The sequence below is a fragment of the Peromyscus eremicus genome, chromosome 3 (assembly GCF_949786415.1).
Source record: "Peromyscus eremicus chromosome 3, PerEre_H2_v1, whole genome shotgun sequence".
Lineage (NCBI taxonomy): Eukaryota > Metazoa > Chordata > Mammalia > Rodentia > Cricetidae > Peromyscus > Peromyscus eremicus.
In genome coordinates, this window is record NC_081418.1 from 3135672 (window position 1) to 3155460 (window position 19789).

At 37.5% G+C, this 19789-nt stretch overlaps 1 protein-coding gene across 1 annotated transcript in view; it reads left to right on the forward strand.

The window, feature by feature from the left end:
- The window catches only part of Ptpn12 (protein tyrosine phosphatase non-receptor type 12), a 70858-nt gene that overhangs the window by 33983 nt on the left and 17086 nt on the right, over positions 1-19789 (forward strand). Inside the window, 8 exon segments of the mRNA XM_059257243.1 lie at positions 2597-2635; positions 4782-4853; positions 7646-7705; positions 9534-9676; positions 13337-13403; positions 15738-15815; positions 15912-16007; positions 16735-16823. Of these exon segments, the coding sequence (XP_059113226.1) occupies positions 2597-2635; positions 4782-4853; positions 7646-7705; positions 9534-9676; positions 13337-13403; positions 15738-15815; positions 15912-16007; positions 16735-16823 (644 nt within the window).

The following is a 19789-nucleotide window of genomic DNA, read 5'->3' on the forward strand; positions in this document are numbered from 1 at the left end:
GAAAAGACAAAAACTAATTTTGAAGAAGGTTCATTAAATTCTCATAAACAGGTTCAAATATTTTAAGAAAAGTGTGCAGAGCTGAAGAGATGGTTCAGCGGTTAAGAGCACTAGCTGATCTTCCAGGGGACCCAAGTTTGATTCCCAGCACCTACATTGCAGCTGATAACTCTCTGTAACTCTAGGTCCAAAGGATCTGGCATCCTCACACAGACATATATATATGCAGGCAAAACCCCAATGTACATTTAAAAAAAAAAGAAAAGAAAAGAAAAGTGTGCCTACAATTTAAATCTTGTCTTGTCTTAAGTCAATAACCAATGATATAGCTACTGAATAACTTTAAAGTCATTAAAAAAAGATTAATGTTTCCATAGACCAACAAAATGATTAATAATATAGGCATGTTTTAAAAAAATAATGTTTAATTTTATCTGAGAAATATATGCATTCAATGTATTTCCATCATATTTACTGTCTAATCCCCATCTCCAGCTCTTGTTGGATATCCCCCTTTGTATCAGCCTTCCAATGTCTTGCTCACTTAGTGCTACTCATAAACACATCAATATGGAGCCATCCACTGAAACCTGGTGAGCCTACCCGTGACCAAAGAAAACTGACTTGGTGCTGGAGAGATGACTCAGCAGTTAAGGACGCTGGCTGTTCTGGAGGACCTAGTTTTGATTCCCAGGACCCACATGGTGGCTCACAACCACCTATAAAACTCCAGTTCCAGGGGGGTCTAATGCCTTCTTGTGACTTCTGTGGGCACTAGACATGCACGTAGTGCACAGACCTACATGCAGGCAAAAGACCCATCCATAGACATGAAATTTTTTTAAAAATTAATTAAAAAAAATAAACGAAGAAACTGTTTCCCCCTCCCTAACAGCCATCAATTGTCAGCATCTCCTCAGCCAGGAGTGGGAACTCAGTGTGCCTCTCCTCCATCCATGACAGCCATGTCTTTTAACCTTTTCTAGAAGTAGACTCTCTTGGGTCCCTCTTCCTAGGAAAATAGATGTAAATATATTAACTATAAATTGTTAACTGAAGTATAAAAGAATTTAAGGAACCTGTCTACCCACCCCAGCTCATTCAGTTGGAAACATATCTAAACTATTGGCATTTTAGTTCCTTTGGCTTTTTTAAATAAAGGGAATATAGTATGCCCTTAGTTTGAAAGTGAGGAAATACGTGATTGTTGGATACTACAAAGAGCCCATCTGTTGGACTGTGCATCATCATTGGAATCAACATTTGTTGTATGGATGTGGAAACCCAGTCACAATGAGTTCTCATTCCTCTCATGAATCTATTACAATGATTCTAACACATTGGCATCCTCCACTATCCCTTTGAGAGATCAATAAAAGGAGGATGGGATAACAATAGTACTTAGTGTTTGCTGTCAATTTCACTTTCAAATGATTTGGTTTTTCTGTGTAGTTTTGGTGCCTGTCCTGGATCTCGCTCTGTAGACCAGACTGGCCTTCAACTCACAGAGATCCCTCTGGCTCTGCCTCCTAAGTGCTAGGATTAAAGGGTGCGCCACCACTGCCTGGCTCAAATGAAATATAAAGCAGGAATAAATTTTGTAGGTAATGGGAACATATATCTGGATAGAAGTTTGGATTTCACAGATGTACACATTTGTCAGAATTTGGAGAATGGTCACTTAAGATTTGTGTATTTCATTGTTACATATTTTCAAGGGAAATACTGTATTAAACGTATTATTGAGATCTAGATAATGTGCATGCTGAGGTATCTAGGGAGAGTATACTGGTGCATGCTGCATACTGAAGCATTGAAATGCATTTACAAATAAGATGATAGAGGAATAAAAAAGTACAGTGATAGTTAAAATAAAAGTTTAATGGCTATAATGTATAATTTTACTATGAAATCTTTCAACTTTTATATTTTAATACTATTACAAAATGAAGAAGCAGATAGTATAACTTAAATTTAGAGTATAACTTATATTTAGAGGCTGATAATTTTAATATGTTCAACCTTTAGAAAGGTTACATTTAAATGTACTGTATTATTTGGTGAAGAGTAATACTAAGTTAGGTGAATAATACCCCAGCAGTCCTTTTGTTTAATTCAAAAGTAAGAAATAAGTCAGATTTACAGCTTAATCCAAACAAAATAAGTCATTTTAAATGACATCACTTACTTATTGCTGTGTAGGTAGTTCTTGTTTAGAAGATAGTCTCATTATCCTATACTTACTCTTGAGATTTTATTTACGTTTAAGTGTGTTTGCCTGCATGTATGTTTGTTTTATGTGTGTGCAGTTTCCTGCAGAGTCAGAAGAGGGCATCGGACCATCTGGACAGATAGTTGCAAGCCACCATGTGGGCTCTGGGAACTGAAACCAGGTCCTCTGGATGAGCAGCCTCTTAGCAACTGGATGGTTTCTCAACTTCTATACTACGCTGTTAACATTAAAGCTACTTTTGAATATAGACCAAGTATACTTTTGCTCAGGGTAAAGATAATTATTGACATTTGTTTTTGTTTTTAAAAGTAAAACTGTTTTTAACTAATGCATTCTTTATTTCCCACCCCAACTCCTTTTTAGATCATCGTAATGGCCTGTCGAGAATTTGAGATGGGAAGGGTATGTATATGGCTTAACACACTGTATTTTGGGGGCTAGAAGTTCCTAATCATTTATTACTTCACAGTAATCTGATCCCAAGTAGTTAAAGGAGGGTATAAACTTCTGTTATATGCTCTGCTATTTTATACAATACATGGAGCAAAATGGCCTCTAAAGCACAGACATCTTTCTGTATTTCAGAAGTACATTTACTAAAAATGATTGTATATTGTTATTTGCAATTTTCAAATGTTTCATGGTACCTAAGTCAAACAGTTCATTGTCTAGAAAGTAATTTTTGAAATATTAACAAAATTGAACAAATAAGCATATCAAAGCAATTCTGATAATGACAGCTTAAGCTGCATATGGTGTCATACACCTGTAATGCCAACACTTGAGAGGCAGAGGTGGGAAGCTTGCCACAAATTTGAGGCCAGGTTGGTTTACATAATGAGTTCAAGGCCAGTCAAATCTGTATAAGACCTTGTCTCAAAAAAAAAAAAAAAAAAAAGCATGAATGTTCTGATTAGTCTCTGCAAAAACCAGTCTCTCCCTATATGTGTGTATGTGTCCATGAGTCTTTACATACATACATGTACATGTGTGCAGGTACAGTCAGATATGTATGTGAGTGTGAAAAACTAGAGGTCCATATCCAGTCTGTATTTGTCTTTCCCTTGCTCCCTCCCTCTCCTTGTTTGAGATCAGGTCTCTCACTAACCCTGGAGCTCATTTCACCTAGACTGGCTGGCCGTTAAGCATCCAGAATTCTGTCTCCTCCCCACAATGCTGGGGTGACAGATGGATATCATTATACCTTACTTCACACAGGTTCTCATGTTTGCATAGGAAGTACCCATACTCATTGAACCCTCCCCCAGCCCCACCACCACTTGTTTATACTATTCTCTCTCTCTCTCTCTCTCTCTCTCTCTCTCTCTCTCTCTCTCTCTCTCTCTGTTTTGTTTTGTTTGTTTGTTTGTTTTAGTTTTTCAAGACAGGGTTTTTCTGTGTAGCACTGACTGTACTGAAACTTGCTTTGTAGACTGGGCTGACCTCAAACTTGGAGATCTCCTGCCTCTGCTTCCCAAGTGCTGGGACTAAAGGTGTGCGCCATTACTCCCAGCTTTTGTTTATACTATTTTCAAAGTTCAGAAAAGAAAATGTTTGCTTGGTTTATTTTTTGGTAATGCTCAGATTGGACCCAGACCTTACACACACTAGCAGACACTTGTCACTGAGCTTCCCATTGCTTTCATTTGTAGCTGATGTTGTGTAGAGTGATGCTTTATTTCATACCAGGGGATATCCTACAGCATCAGTCCTGAAAGTGTCGCTGTGAAAGATGGTAATCTAGTTACAAAGAATAGTACTTAATTAAATGCGTTTGACCTCTAGATGTGACACCCAAATCAGACTTCAGGAATACATTGTGTAGTGTATTTATTTGAAGTTCTTTATATTAAAGTTCTAAAAAATGACTATTAAATTTTTCATTAAGAGATGTGCTACAGAAGCAAGGTAAATCTTTGTTGTATACATGTCATAAATAATGGAGAAGCCATATTTTAACTAATTTCTTTTATTCCTTGGAAATAATTTTGTTTACTAGTATTAAGTAATGTTGGGACAGAAAATAAACATAATAAAATCTAAAAATTGAAGACTAATCAAATTTTCTATATAAATGTTAATATTCTTTACTATTATTTGATTATAGTTGGAAATTTAAATTTTGTTCATCTAGTGTTTTGTTTTTGTTTTTCAAGACATGGTTTCTCTGTCTAACCCTGGCTGTCCTGAAAATCACTCTGTAGACCAGGATGACCTAGAACTGCAGAGATCCACCTACCTCTGCCTCCCAAGTGCTAGGATTAAAGGCATGCCCCACCACCACCCAGCTGATCTAGTGTTTTTCTTAAATACTGCTAAAGTTTAGAATTTCTCTTTTTAATTTCATTAATGACCTCATTGTATAGATGGTGAAAATCACTCTTAATTAGCACAAAGCCAATAGAATAGTATAATTAGCAGTGGCAAAATGCTTCTTACACCAAGCAATGCTCTTTCTTCTTAACCCTAGACACAAAGCATTTATAAAAGCTTAAGAAATATCATACAGTTACTGACTTACTTTCTATTTATCTTTTTTGAACAACAGAAAAAGTGTGAGCGCTATTGGCCTTTGTATGGAGAAGATCCTATAACATTTGCACCATTTAGAATTTCTTGTGTAAGTACCTATTTTTATTTGTTTTAAAAATTTATACTTTGAGCCAGGTGGTGGTGGTGCGTGCCTTTAATCCCAGCACTCAGGAGGCAGAGCCAGGCGGATCTCTGTGAGTTTGAGGCCATCCTGGGCTCCAGAGTGAGTTCCAGTAAAGGCGCAAAAGCTACACAGAAACCCTGTCTCGAAAAACCAAAAATATATATATATGTATATATGTGTGTGTGTGTGTGTGTGTATTGAGATTTTCATGTATGAATACAATATATTTTGGTCAGCTCCATCCCTGCCTCATTTTCCAACTCCTCAAACCCACCGACTATCTCTCCCCCCCTAATTTCATGACCTTCCTTTAATCCACTGAGTCTAATTGGTACAAGTGGTGTATGGCCATCTGCTAGAGCAGCCACACCCCTAAAGAAAGTTAACTGTCCCTTGCTCAGCAACCAACAGCTGCCAGTAACCCCTCTCCTTGGAGTGGGGTTGTATATGCCCCTCTTCCATCCATACTGGAATTTTGATTGGCTTTATCTTGTGCAGGGAACTATAGCTACTATGAATTTCCATGTGCAGTAGCCCTGTTAAATCCAGAAAACAGTTTCATAGCAGTCTTCTCCAACCTTTGGCGCTTAGAATCTTCTTGTTTTTCCTTGTCTACAGTGGTTCTTGAGCCTTGTGGGGAGGGGCTGTGATATAGATGTCCCGTTTGTGGATGAGTACTCTATAGTCATTTAATCTCCTCTCTTTAATCAGTTAAGAGTTTCTGTATTAGCTGGGATGGTGGCGCACACCTCCAATCCCAGTACTCAGGAGGCAGAGGCAAGTGGATCTCTTGAGAAGCTGGCCAGCCTGGTCTGTAAAGCGAGTTCCAGGACAGCCAGGGCTATGTAGAGAAACCCTGTCTCAAAAAAAGCAAAAAGCAACAACAGGAGAGTTTCTATATTAACCTCCATCTACTGCAAAAAGAAGCTTCTTGAGGGTTGAGAATGGCACTGATCAGTTATATAAAGATCAGTATTTGGAAAGCAGTTTATCCATTTAGCAAAATCATAGAAGTGGTTTCTCCCTTAGGGAATAGGACCTATCCTGCCATAGTTCTAGTTCCCAGTGTCAGGCATGAGTTCTATCCTGTGGAGAAAGCTTTAGTTCAGTGAAAGGGGTCCTGTAACATTCATGTCATAATGACATCACCAGGCATATATTGCCAGGTCAGTTGTTATTGTAGCTCACAGTTTATAGCTGGGTGAGACTCTACCAATCTGAATGAATATCACCTTCCTGCATTATAAAAGCTAGACAGTAGGGAAGAAGCCTCCACAGTACCTCTTTTTATATACATGATTTAATCAGAAAATTTGCATTGTAGACTGATGGACAATAAGTTGATATATGGTATGAACTCAGGCTGTTGCAAGCCTGGGATTCAATTCTGTGTTATTCTGCTTTTAAATTTAGCAGCTTTGGAAATGACTTTTACAACTGTTAGGTTTTCCTTGTTTTTGTTGATTCTGTTAGTCTTTTTATATCTCTTGATAATAATTATGTAACCTTGATCAAATTATCTCTGAAAATTGGTATACTCACTTCTAATGAAATAAATGGGAAACAACATTGTTAACTGGGGTATAGTCTGGCATATTAACCTTTCCTATTATCCTTCCCCACATTTTAAAATTGTGTATAAAGGTAAACTTGAGAATTGCTATCCTAAAAGTGAGGATTATTCCTTACAGCAGGTAATTTGACATGAACCCTAAAATGTAGGTGTCTGCTCTCACCCACCAGGCTTTTTACAAATCCTTTTGTTGCATATGTAGCCAAGCCTGCCTCAGACTCGAAGCAATCTTCCCACGAGATCTCTGCTCTCTAGGGGCAGTCTCCCCTAGTCTTCAAGTGCTGGGGTGACAGGCATGAGCTGCCATGCTGGCTTCTTGACTCCTTCTGAAAAGTAAAATACACTTTCCTCTTAACAATATTTGAAAAAAAGGTTGGGCGTGGTAGCACATGCCTTTGTGGGGCGGGGGGAGGTGTCACAGTCATGACAGCAGACTGATGCTGAGGCCAGCATGGTCTGCTGAGCAACTTCCAGGATAAATTAAAACAATAAGTAAAAAGTAAGTTCCCATTCTAGAATAGTATTGGATGTCTATATCATTAATTAGCATATAGTATTCTTGTTAATGACTGACCTAAGCTGTCTGTGGTTACAGTTAACAAGGCAAAAAGAACTCAGCAACAGACAAAAACAGAGTTCCTTCTAATGCTCTAGCTGAAAGATGGCATCAGACTTACAGTTGTTCATGGTTCCTATAACGACAATAAGAACAATGACTTCGAGTTTTCTTCCCTCTTTCCCTCTTGGCTGTGTATTTAAATTGACAGTTGAGAAGGCATGGCTGAAAATCGGGTGCAGTGGCAAACATTAAGGCGTGACATTCTTTTTGGATTGTTTTGAAAGCATTGTTCTGGAGAGGATTCTACTTTGCTATATTCTGTTAAAGTCATGATTAAATAATCAGTTAATAGACCCTTTTTAAAGCCTCTAAGAGTTAGAACACTAGGAAGCAGAGGCTATAGCCCAGTGTATGTTTATCCTAGCATGCACAAGGCCTTGAGCTCAGATCCTAGCACTACTGAAAAACTTAAGTGGATGACTTTTAGATTTTTAAAATAATTATTAGATATGTCCAAAATTCTAAATGTTAATTTTAGATTGTGTACTTTTAATTATTTTGTTTTGATATGTATGCTTTTTCATTTTAGTGTTTTTACTGATGGACAAATTTTTCTCCTTTTAGGAAAATGAGCAAGCAAGAACAGACTACTTCATTCGAACACTTTCACTTGAGTTTCAAAATGTAAGCAATTCCCATTGTAGAAAAGGAGTGCCTGTTCCCACTCATACTCATTCCCCCCATCTCTCCCTCTCCCTTCCCTCCCCTTCTGGCTCTGAGTCTCAGTCTTGCTATTATGCACTTTACTTAGTACCTGAGCCTTATGCTTATCAAGTTGCATAATAAAATAATGTAAATTTTAATTTACTTAGGACAAATTAAATTTTCTCCGTAGGATAATTGTGCTTTCTTCGTTGCAAATAGTTTTCTTCTATTAACAATAGACAGATTATAGCATCACTTACTTATTACTCAGTTGTATTCACAATTTTTTAGAGACAAAACTAAATTTTCATTTAGAGGCTGGGATATAGTTCAGTGCTAGAGACCTTAGTCTAACAGGCACAAGGGTTCAATCCCCAGCAATGTAAGAAATAAAAAAAGTAAATTGTCATTTAGATTTAAATTATATTTACCTCAGGGTATTGATTTAAATGTTTCAGAGCCAAACAAAATGATAATTTCTCAGGGAATAAACCAGACATGTCTAAAAGGATATTGGAAAAATGCTTCTCAACTTTTTTCTCATCTGTTTTTGTTAGTCTAACTTGGTCATGAGATACCTCATTCTTCCCAATTCCTTTGTGAGCCTACCTGCTTTCTTTTGACAAGCTACCACCCATATTTGTCCTTCTCCCTGACATTACTAGTCATATCCTTTTAGTTGAGTCACTTATTATATTTAAGTTGCACATTTTATCTTTAGTTAGTATCTTCTACATGTGTATCAGATAAATCAGTTGTCCTAACTATAAAAGTGTGTATTGCATATAGACACAGATAAAGGAGATTTGAGAAGTGAAATAACTTGCCTACTTAGTAAATGACAGATACAGAACTTGAATATTGGAACTGAATTCCAAGCTTTGTTCTTCCTGTTGACATCTAGACTAAGCAATCTTAAAAGTTGTTGTGGGGCTAGAGAGACTGCTCAGAGGCTAAGAGCCCTTGCTGCTCTTGAGAGGACCCAGGTTACTTTCCAGCCCAATGTGGTGTCTCACAACTCTATAACTCCACTTTCAGAAGATCCAAAGCCCTCTTTTGCCACCAGTGGGCACAAGGTACACACACATAAATGAAAGAGTTACTGAGGCTTCTTTGGATCATTGATTTATGTGGGTATTGCTTTCATTACTTACTGTAAAATTAAAATTTGGAAAAAATTAAAGACATGGAATACATACATTATCTGGTTGAAAGAAAAGGAAAGTAAAATCTTAGCATTATTCTGAAAACAAACCTCCCCTGTTTCTATCCCAGTTGCCCCCAAAGGGTTGAGAGGAGACAGATAGTTTGCTAGACCACAAATAGAGAACCAACAATCTATAGTGAGAAAGTGAATTTGGAGTTGGACATTCTTCTTCTTTTTCAGGATATTCTTTTGATCCTCTAACTCTAATGAACTCTAAAAATTATATATCATCAATTTCATAGTGTGGATTAAAGAGTATGTTATAAAATATAATAGGTAAAGAGCATGTTACATATGTTAATACCACCTAGGTTGGAGCCTGCATTTGTTATATCCTATAAAACATTAGGCAGGTTACTGTGTCTGAATTTCCTTACCTATAAAATAGAGATGGCATGAGCACCACCTTCCTTGTGGAAGCTAAGTAAGTTGTTACATAGGAAACATCCTCAGTACTGGGTATATGGTAAGTAGTCAGTAAATGGAGGCTATTGTTTATTTGATTTTTAAAGGTATCTTAGAAATGATAGTTAAATGAAATACATAGCTTAGAAGTTTGTAAATATGTTTTTCTAATTACTGAATTCATCTTTTATGAAGGAGTCTCGTCGGCTCTATCAGTTTCATTATGTGAACTGGCCAGACCATGATGTTCCTTCATCGTTTGACTCTATCCTGGACATGATAAGCTTGATGAGGAAATACCAAGAACATGAAGATGTGCCTATTTGTATTCATTGCAGGTACAAAAGGATTTTCTAAATGTAGAGAAGTACAGTGCTTAAGTTGGTTGTGAAATAAAGTTTTATTTCTACATTAATTTGATGTATTATATCTTGAGCTTTCTTAGCCCTCTTATAGTATGTTTGAGGCCCTGTGAATTGATACAATCTAATCTAGTTAATAGACTGTCTAAATGTTACAGTAAAACATCGTCATATTCCCCATATGATCAATGTCAGGCAAATTTTCCTGAGTGATAAAGCCTCAGTCTTTAACAAATGTATATAGATATGCAGAGAAATGGTCTTACTGGCTTGAGATACCATTGATGTCCAAACAAGTGCTGGGTGTGGTGAACATGGCTATAATCTCAAAACCAAGGAAGCTGAAACAAGAGAATCTCAAGAGTCCAAGGCCAGTCAGGGCTACCTAGTAAGACTATCTTTAAAAACAAGGAAAAGTTAATTATCTTACACTTATTAAACGCGAGAATTTAAAAGACAAATCATTGCCAGTTACACAGTAAAGATGTCATTTGTAAGATACACCCCCATTTCAGAGCTCTTACACTTTAGGTTATAAGGTGTTTTCCAAGTGACAAAACTTTCAGTGTTGTTTACTCCTGAGGAGCAAGCCTCCATGTCTGTCCCACGGCCTGTCATACCATGAAATTACAGTTTTAAACTGCCTGAAATCGTTAGCAGAGCATGAAACCAGCATTCTTCCCCTCCCCCTTTAAGAAATTGTGGTGAGTGGCATTCACTTACTGTTAAATATGCCAGTCTCCCAAGGTTTTTTGTCTTATGTAGGCCAGGCTGGCATCAGACTTGTTCAACAGCCAAGACTACTCTTCCTTCCCTCTCCTCCCCTGCTTGGATTACAGGTATATGCCATGATACCTGGCCTAGCATTTTTGTATTAAGTTAAATATAAACTGTTGGTACATGTGGACTGGACAACTTCATTAAATTGTGCTCTATAGCATTACCTAAAACTAAATAATGATTTGCCCCCTTAGTAGTCTTAAGTTTAGGGGTGTGTGTGTGTGTGTGTGTGTGTGTGTGTGTGTGTATGTGTGTGTATATATATATATATAATATATATATATTCAACTGCTTTATAGAAATGTTTTCAATCTTTTCAGGTAATGTTTAAATTCCAATTACTTTTTGCAAAATTAATCATTTTGACATGTACACCCCAGCCTTCGAGTTCTAGGGCAATGGATATGACATTGTTTATCTTTGAAGGAGTAACTAATTTTGTGTTCCATGTGTGGGTTAGAGGTTAATTGTGTTAAGTAAGATAACCATCTGTTTTTAATTGAACACATTGAGCTGTTTTATTTTCTGGTTATTTTTCTACTCATAAGCCTTGAAATTTTTAAAATGAAAAGTGAAGGAACATTCCAGTTGGGCAGAAGATAGCCTTAATTTTCCATGTCTGGGAAATTAAGACTGTGTGCCTAAGCATTTCTGTGATTTTTACATCCTTAAATACTGTGACTCCTTTGTCCCCTGTCTCACCTGACAACCTTTCTACTCCAGTGCACCCCGGGTCACATTTATGATAGAACTCTTTGCTGCAACCCTTTTTGGAAAGGTTTTTAAATGTGTGGCTCATTTGGATGACCATCAGTATTTTTTAAGACAGGGTCTCAGGAGCCCAGGTGAGCCTTGAACTTTCACCTCTTCCTCCTCAGTGCTGGGATGGCAAGCAAGGATGAGCCACCATAACCGACTTGGTTTTAATTTAACAGTATTCAAGAACTTGATAGCATGGCTCATGCCTAGACTCTCACTGCTTGAGAGACTGTATGAGGTAGAGGCCAGGGGCTGTAGAGTGAGACTGTGTCTCAGAATGAGAGTAGGGGAGGGAGGAAGAGGAAGAGCAACAACAGAAAACCCCAACAAACAAACAAAAGCCAGGGACAGCCAAGCAGGACACTAAGCCATGTAAGCAGCGCGTTAAACAAGGACAATCGCACCACTGTGTTGTTACTTTCTGCTGCTGCTGCTGCTGCTGCTGCTGCTGCTGCTGCTGCTGCTGCTGTCAGAAAACACTGTGCCCCAGAACAGTTTAAGGAAGACATAGTTTACTTTAGCCTAAATTTCAGAGGGATAAAGTACATGTTAGGAAAGACATGGCAGCAGTATCAGGAAGTAAGGCAAGACTATAACTCAAAGCCCACGTCCAATAATATACTTCCTCCAGCAAGGCTCTGTTTCTTAAAGGTCCATAATATACCCCCACATACAAAGTGCCACCAACTGGGGACCAAGTGTTCAAATATGAATCTCATCCAAACCACCACACCTTAGCTTCATTTTTAAGGCCTACGTGTATAATGTCTATAAAAATGTTAGGGAGAATACAATTTTAAAAAGAATAAATGTTGGAGTGATTGTGAAGAATGTTTGCAGTAGCTTTGCACTATAGTCATGATTTTATTGTTAGTAACATGTAGGATATTTCAAAACCTAATGTAGAATTTCATTAGATAAATCTGTGTATTTCCAAATAGTATAAAAGCTACTTGACTCCTGATTTTCAGACATAAGAGATTTATTGGTTAATTTCTTTTTAAAAAGATTTTATTTATTTTAATTTTGAAGTTTTTTTTACCTAACTGGTGTTTTATGATTAGTGATGAGGACTACTTTCTGCCTCTTACTTCAGAAGTGGCTTGCTGGTAGAAATTTGGGAATCATCTAACACATTTGTGAATTAAAGCAATTTTTCCATAATTAGTTCAGTGGTGTGTTGTAGTCAACTGGTTAAAATAGAAAAGTGTTTTGTTCTGGAATTGAAAGATAAAGAAATTATTTTGACTTGATTTTTTTTGTACGTTATTTAAAATTATTTCCTATTCTGTCCTGTTATCTGGTCAGTAACCATAGTTTTTGAGTCTACTTCCGTTGGATTTTTCTAGTTTTAAAAATTGATTATTTAATGCTTTTAAACAACAGAAGTGTTAACTGCAGTAACTTAAGCACATCAACAAACAGAGCGAAAATGCGTCTGTTTGAAATGTAGTGTGTGTGTTTGTAGACAGGCTCTTAAAACCTCTCAAACTGGCTGGGGACTCGAACACTCCCCTGCCTCAGCTGCTTATGTGCTCTATCAGCACAGGCAGGTTTCAGCACACGCAGCTCTAGAGTATATTTACAAGAATGCTTCCCTCTTAATTAGCATTTTGAAAAATGTAGCTCTTACTCCTCCTTCAGGAGATTGGGGTAGTCTGTTGTCTTTGTTTATAGGATGGGGGCTGCAGACATTACTGCTGGCTCTAAAGCTGACTCCCAGGTCTTTTAGCATTCTCCTTCCCATACCTGTTAAAATAATTGGTTCCTCTAGGCCAAAACATAAAGCCGTCTTGAGCATTTTATTGTGCTCACAACTTTTGAGAATAACTTTATCTCTATGGGCTGTTACTGGTACAGAGTTAAAGGCTTACAGCTTTCCTGTGAGTCACTTACTGTTAGAAATTCCTTGAATTAAAATTTTAAATATTCAAATTTTAATGTTAAGGATAATGCTGTTCCTGTACTTTCATTTGTATTTTGTTCACTAAGTAGAATTTCATCAATGATATCTTAAATGATTTTTGCTTCTGAATGTAAATATGCCTTTTATTTTTAAAAATCAAGTTGTTTTTTTCTCAAACTTTGTATCTTTAGTGCAGGCTGTGGAAGAACAGGTGCTATTTGTGCCATAGATTACACGTGGAACTTACTAAAAGCTGGGGTAAGAATGATTTTTATATAGCATTGTATTCAATTACGTTATATTTTGAGCTTCACATTAATATCAACTGTTAAAATTACAGCATGTTTTCTTAGATTATGTCTCCAGGATTAGTTTCACCGTGTAAATAAAGATAGTGAGTATAAACATTACACACTGCCTGAGGTTTTGGACTGGATGCCAGGGCAGGGTTTGTTTTCCACTAAATGAATACCACTTGCATCAGGGAGATGGCTCTACGTGAGCTTCAGATAAAGATTCTGACCAAGTCAGTGCCGTGCTTGACTTCTTCTTTCTCCTGCCAGATAGTTCCTATATTCCATGGGGGGGGGGGGGGCAAATTATAATTAACCTGATGGAAATGAACTGTATTTATTAAATATTTTCACCTGTAGTGCTGACTATGAGACCAAAGTGCCTAGAATAAAATTCTGCTCTGTAATTTACTGTCTGTGGGATTTTAGTTGTTACGGTGTCCGTTGGCATTGTTGTTTCTACTTCTTCTTTTTTCCATAAATTGTGTTTGATGTTGTGGAAGACATAACAGTCTGTAAGAGCTCTTTCTCTGTGTGTATATGTATTTCTTTTGCTGTCTGTACTGTGTTCATTTTCTCTGTGTTAGAGGCAAACTTAATCTTCCATAGCTTGAAATTTTCTAGGAGTATATCAGTCAGCATTTTGTAAAACATAGTCAATTACAATGTTCGGTTTTCTTTTTACCTCCTGTCTCTTTTCTTTTTTTCCCTGCCTTTGTACCTGTGTCCCACCTGGGGAGGGGGGCAATATATGAACAAGTTTTAAATAATTCTTGAGGAATCTCTGTAGGATTAAATTTCATTTTTTTATTCCTCAAAACCTTTCCCTAATAGGAAAATTTTTAATAAGAAACTTCACTAGGATTCTCTCAGATTTTTGTTTGTTTTGAAGCACAGGGTCTCACTGTGTGGCTCTGACTGTCTAGAACTCACTATGTAGTTCAAACTCGCAGAGGTCCACCTGCCTCTGGCTCCCAAGTTCTGGGATTAAAGCCATGTGCCACTGTGCCTGGATCTCACTTTTACCATAAAAATAAAAAACTATGGGACTAGATTCATGGCCTAGCAGTAAAGAGCATTTGCTGCTCTTAACACAGGACCAGAGTTCAGTTCCAGGACCCACATGGGGGCACATAATTTCAGGTCCAGGGTATCCAGTGCCTTCTGACCTCTGCAGGCATCAGGCAAGCACTTGGTGCACATACATACATGTAATCAAAAACACATAAAATACAAATAAATAAGTATTTTTAAAGTCAAAAATTAAATTGGAAAAAGAAGAGATACTTAAATTAATACCAGCAAACAAAATTTGGGGAAAAATTTAAAATATTTGTTTGAAACATGGTTAAAGTTGTATTTTTCAATTGTAGTCCCCACTTGATCATTCAGATTGTTGTCATCTTTCATGGAGAAGTAGTTGGCAGGAGTATGTATCTCAGTGATTGTAATCTCAGTTTGAAATGTACAGGTGTTATCCAGGTGGTTCTACAGTCATCACCTGGAAAGGAAACTTAACAGAATGTCTAAGGACACAGTGGCCTAGAGAGTGAAGTCAAATTCTTTATTATATTTACAGTCTGATTTCCAGTAACCTTACCTTATATGTAGACATATCACCATGCTCAATGTATTTCATATCCATATTCAGTTTCTTAGTTCTCCAAATAATCAGTCTCCCATGGTTGTATATATCTCCTTCATTTAACAGAATAACCTTTTACTCAAATTTGTGTGTGTTCACATGCATGTATATATGGTATATGTATGTGTTCATGTGTGCACAGGTGTGTGCACTTGCATGTGTGGTCAAGGTTGATATCAACTGTCTTCCTGGCTCATTTACCACCATATTTTTGAGATAATGTTTCTTAGTAAACTTGAATTTCACTGACTTAGCTAGGACGGCTGCTCCCCCAGCACTAGGGTTTCAAACTCTACCCCTGGCATTGGTGTGGGAACTGAGGAGCTGCACTCGGGTCCTCACACTTACATGAGCACTTTAGGACTTCAGCCTTCTTCTCAGCCCCTTCGTAACTATTTAATTTCTACTCATCACATCATAGTTTGTCATGGCCTCGTATTCCCTGTATACTGTAGTCACGCTCTGCAATGTGACTACTGAGGATCGGATGAACTTTGTCCATAGTGCCATCCGTGTCTGATAGGTAGTTCACAGTAAATGTCTGCAGTTGTCCAGCATGTTCATAAGATCTGTGTGAAAACTTGGGTTTTTTTTTTTTTTTTTTACTATTTTCTGACATTGTCTATAGTTACATGGTTAAATTCTTTGTTTTAGAAAATTCCAGAGGAATTTAATGTATTTAATTTAATACAAGAAATGAGAACGCAAAGGCACTCTGCAGTACAAACAAAGGTATAGTTGATTTTTTTTTCTTCATAAATTATGTTTCCAAAAATGTTTTCTCTGGTGTTTTCATTGTCTCCTGTTTATCATTTCTCTTTCTAATAGGAGCAATATGAGCTTGTTCATAGAGCTATTGCCCAACTGTTTGAAAAACAGCTACAACTGTATGAAATTCATGGAGCACAAAAAATCACTGATGATGTAAGTATTCTTTGCTTACTAGCCTTGGCAAACTTGGTTTTTACCAGGATTTAGTATTTGTGGTCCTGTATAATAGCTGTGTGAGAATGTTCATGGACAAAAGTTACTTTTGTCTGACTGGGTTTTATTAACTTACTTTACTTTTACTCTGTTCTGATAGAGATTTAGTGACTCAAACTCAATAAATAAAATATAGAAAGATCTTAAAGTCAATATTCATTTTTCAAGTACAAGCTATGTTTTAAAATTTTAACTGCATTATTCTCCCTTCACTTTCACCACAACTCTATAAGTTGGGTGTACTTGAATTTTATTTTGGCATGGTAGTATAACATTTTGTACTTATTTGTGTATACTCCATACTTTTTTGTGTTGTGAGACAATCTTGCTATGTAGCTCAGGCTTTCTGAGGTTCTGTTGCCTCAGCCTCCTTGAGTGTTGGGTTGTAGACAATATCACCATGCCCAATGTATTTCATATTCTTTAAAAAGCAGAATTATAAGGCCACCAGTAAGTCCCTTTTTTGTTTTAATTCATTGCCATTTTAGCTTAAATGATCTTACTGAATCTTCAATTTAAAAATTATTATTAAGGGGTATGTGTGTGTTGCATGTGAGGTTAGCTTGTATATGGAGGTCATAGGACAGCTTTGGGGTCACTTCTTTCATGTGTCAATCAAGGAAAATTATTTTCCCTGTAACTTTAGTGAAACCTTTTTTCCCATTAGCAGAATGAAATTACCACTGGAAATATGGTCAGCTCCATCGATAGTGAAAAACAAGATTCTCCTCCTCCGAAGCCACCAAGGACTCGGAGGTCTGTATCTTAGCACATTGTCTCTAAGAGACCTAACTAAAAGGACAGATTGAACATGTCTTAGTTTTGTAACTGGTTATTTCATTAGGATGTAGCACATTTGCAATTGTTTGTTACTGGTATGCTAAAGTTTTTGTTCGATTTTATTATGTAAAATGTCAGTACTACATTGTCCCAGGGTACATATTTTGGTGTTAGAATAGGAAATGTTTCCTTAGCTTCCTTTAAAGTGGTTTTAGGATAGGAGAACTAGTAAGAAATTCATAAGTAAGAACAAGATGCCCAAATACCTGTCTTGGCCAAGGTTTACTTAAGGTTCATTATATGATGAGAATAGCAGGTTTGAGTAGAAGATCTCTAAGATCCTGGGTATAACAGAAAGGGAAAGGATGACTGGAAAACAGTGGTGTAGAGCCATAAAGGAGAAAGGAACCCAGGGCTTCCTGTGTGGGAAGCAAGCATTCTACCACTAAGCTACACACCCAGCCCCTGAGAAAATATTGTATATGAAAAAATAGCATGAATGTCTGCTCCCAACAGAGTGCTGCCTGGGAAAATGCACTAGACATTCACACCTGTGTATAAACCTAAGAACATTTTTGGGATTCAAATAAGGAGTTGTGGTTGGTTCATGTTGAAGCATTTAGGACTATCTTCATTTGGGAAGCCCACAAACAGCATAGAATGTGTTAGGACTGGAGAAAATGGCAAGTCTACAATCGAATGGTGCTGGATGTAGGGCCAGCATTGAAGAAACTGAGGCAGAGTTGAGGATTGCTGCAAACAATAGCCTGAGACAAAAACACAGTAAGTGGGCTTATTTATTTAAGATTTATTCATTTGCTGGGTGGTGGTAGCATATGCCTTTAATCCCAGGCGGATCTCTGTGAGTTCAAGACCAGCCTGGTCTACAGAGCGAGTTCCAGGACAGGCTCCAAAGCTACACAGGGAAACCCTGTCTCGGGGGGGGGGGGGGGGATTATTCATTTGATTTTGTGTGTATTTTACCTTTATGTATGTATATGTGTATACAGGCAAATCTCTATGTAGGTATGTAAGAATCCCTATAAGTGAGGTAAGGGGTGGTTGTAAACCACCACGTGGGTGCTGGGAATCAAACCCTGGTCCTCTGGGAAAGCAACAGTATTCTTAATCGCCAGGTCATCTCACCAGCCTCAAGTTTTTAGCTTTTTAAAAGACAGCTGCATTAAATTCAAGTAAGTTGTCTTAAAGAGGTTTATTTATAGAACAGCCAACAGTGGCAGAAATTAGAATTTTAAGTAGAGGTTTATTGTTTTGACTAATGAAAAAAGTTAAAGCTTATTGGTTGGAAAAATTATGACATTAAGCTTTTTCTTTTTGGGAGGGTTTCTTTTGTTTTGTTTTTTCAAAACAAGGTTTCTCTGTGTAGCTCTGGATGTCCTGGAACTTGCTTTGTAGACCAGGCTGGCTTTGAACTCAGATACACCTGCCTCTCCCTGAGAATGCTGGAATTAAAGGCGTGCACCACCACCATCTGGCTTCACTTAGCTTTGAAATAATATTTAAGGTACTTTTTTTTTTTTTTTAATTTGCCACAATTTTCAAAACACCAGAATATAGCTTTTTAAAACTTGACAGTATGTTAAAAGAGCTTCTGAATGTATTAGAAGCCAAAATTATCAAAGAAAAATTGGAGGAAAATAATAGGGTCAACCCATTTAACAGTGATAAATAGCGTGTTTCAGACCAGACATGTACTGCAGCACTTGGAAGGTAAAGGCGGAAAGCTCAGAAGTTCAAGGTCAGGGCTGTTAGACAACTCAGGGTGTAAGTCTCTCAGTGTCAGGGGACTCTGGTGACCTGAGTTCAATCCCCAGTGGAAGGAGAGAGTCAACTCCTGAAAGCTGTCTTCTGTCACTGTGGTATATGCACATTCACATCCCACATACAAACAGTGAATAAGTTAAGTTGTTCAAGTTCATCCTCAACTACAGCTTGGTCTTCACAAGACTGCATTTAACTAGAAAAGTACAGTAATTTGTTTCTCCTAGTTAAAAACAAAATCCCTGGGGCTTAGTGGGTAAAGTGCTTGCCATGCAAGCATGAGAATGAGTTTCGCTCCCTAGCACTTAAGTCAAAGTTTGGCATGGTGGCACATGCATTAACCCCACAAATAAAAGGAGGGAAAGAGAGACATGCAGATCCCAGAATATGTAGTTTTTAAATGAATATAGGGGCTGGAGAAATGGTCCAGTGGTGAAAAAACACTTGTTCTTGCAGAGGACCTGGGTTCAGTTCCCAGCAGCACCCACATGGCAGTTCACAGTGAACTGTAATTCCAGTTCCAGGGCATCCAGTAATGCTTCTGAACTCTGCAGGCTCCTGCATACATGTGATACATATACATACACTTCAGGAACACACACACAAAGTATTTTTCCTAAGAATGTATATGCTAAACAGAACTTAACTTATATTGTCATATTTTCCTGTGCTATAAAACCATTTACCATCTTGAAAATAAAAATATACACTTGGGTGTTTTTTATCAGACCAAATACCTATTAAACTTTGGATGGTTAAATGAACTAAATATAAAAAATTAAGACAATTGAAAATAAAATGGGAGGGTAGGGAGTAGAGGGGAAGAGTACTGAAAGAGACTACTGAAAATGGGGGCATCTCAGGGTCAAATAAAAACCTGGTGCAAGGGAATCTCCCCGGAATCTACAAGGATGACCCCAGCTAAGATTCCTAGTAATAACAGATACATAGTCTGAACTGACATCTCCTGTGACCAGATTGGTGCCTAGCCCAATTGTCATCAGAGAGGCTTCATCCAGCAACTGATGGAAACACATGCAGACCCACAGGCAAACATTATGCAAAGTTCAGGGAATTCTGCAGAAGAGGAGAAAAGATTGTAGGAGCCAGAGGGGTCAAGGACACCAGAAGAAAACTCACAGAATTAACTAACCTTGGCT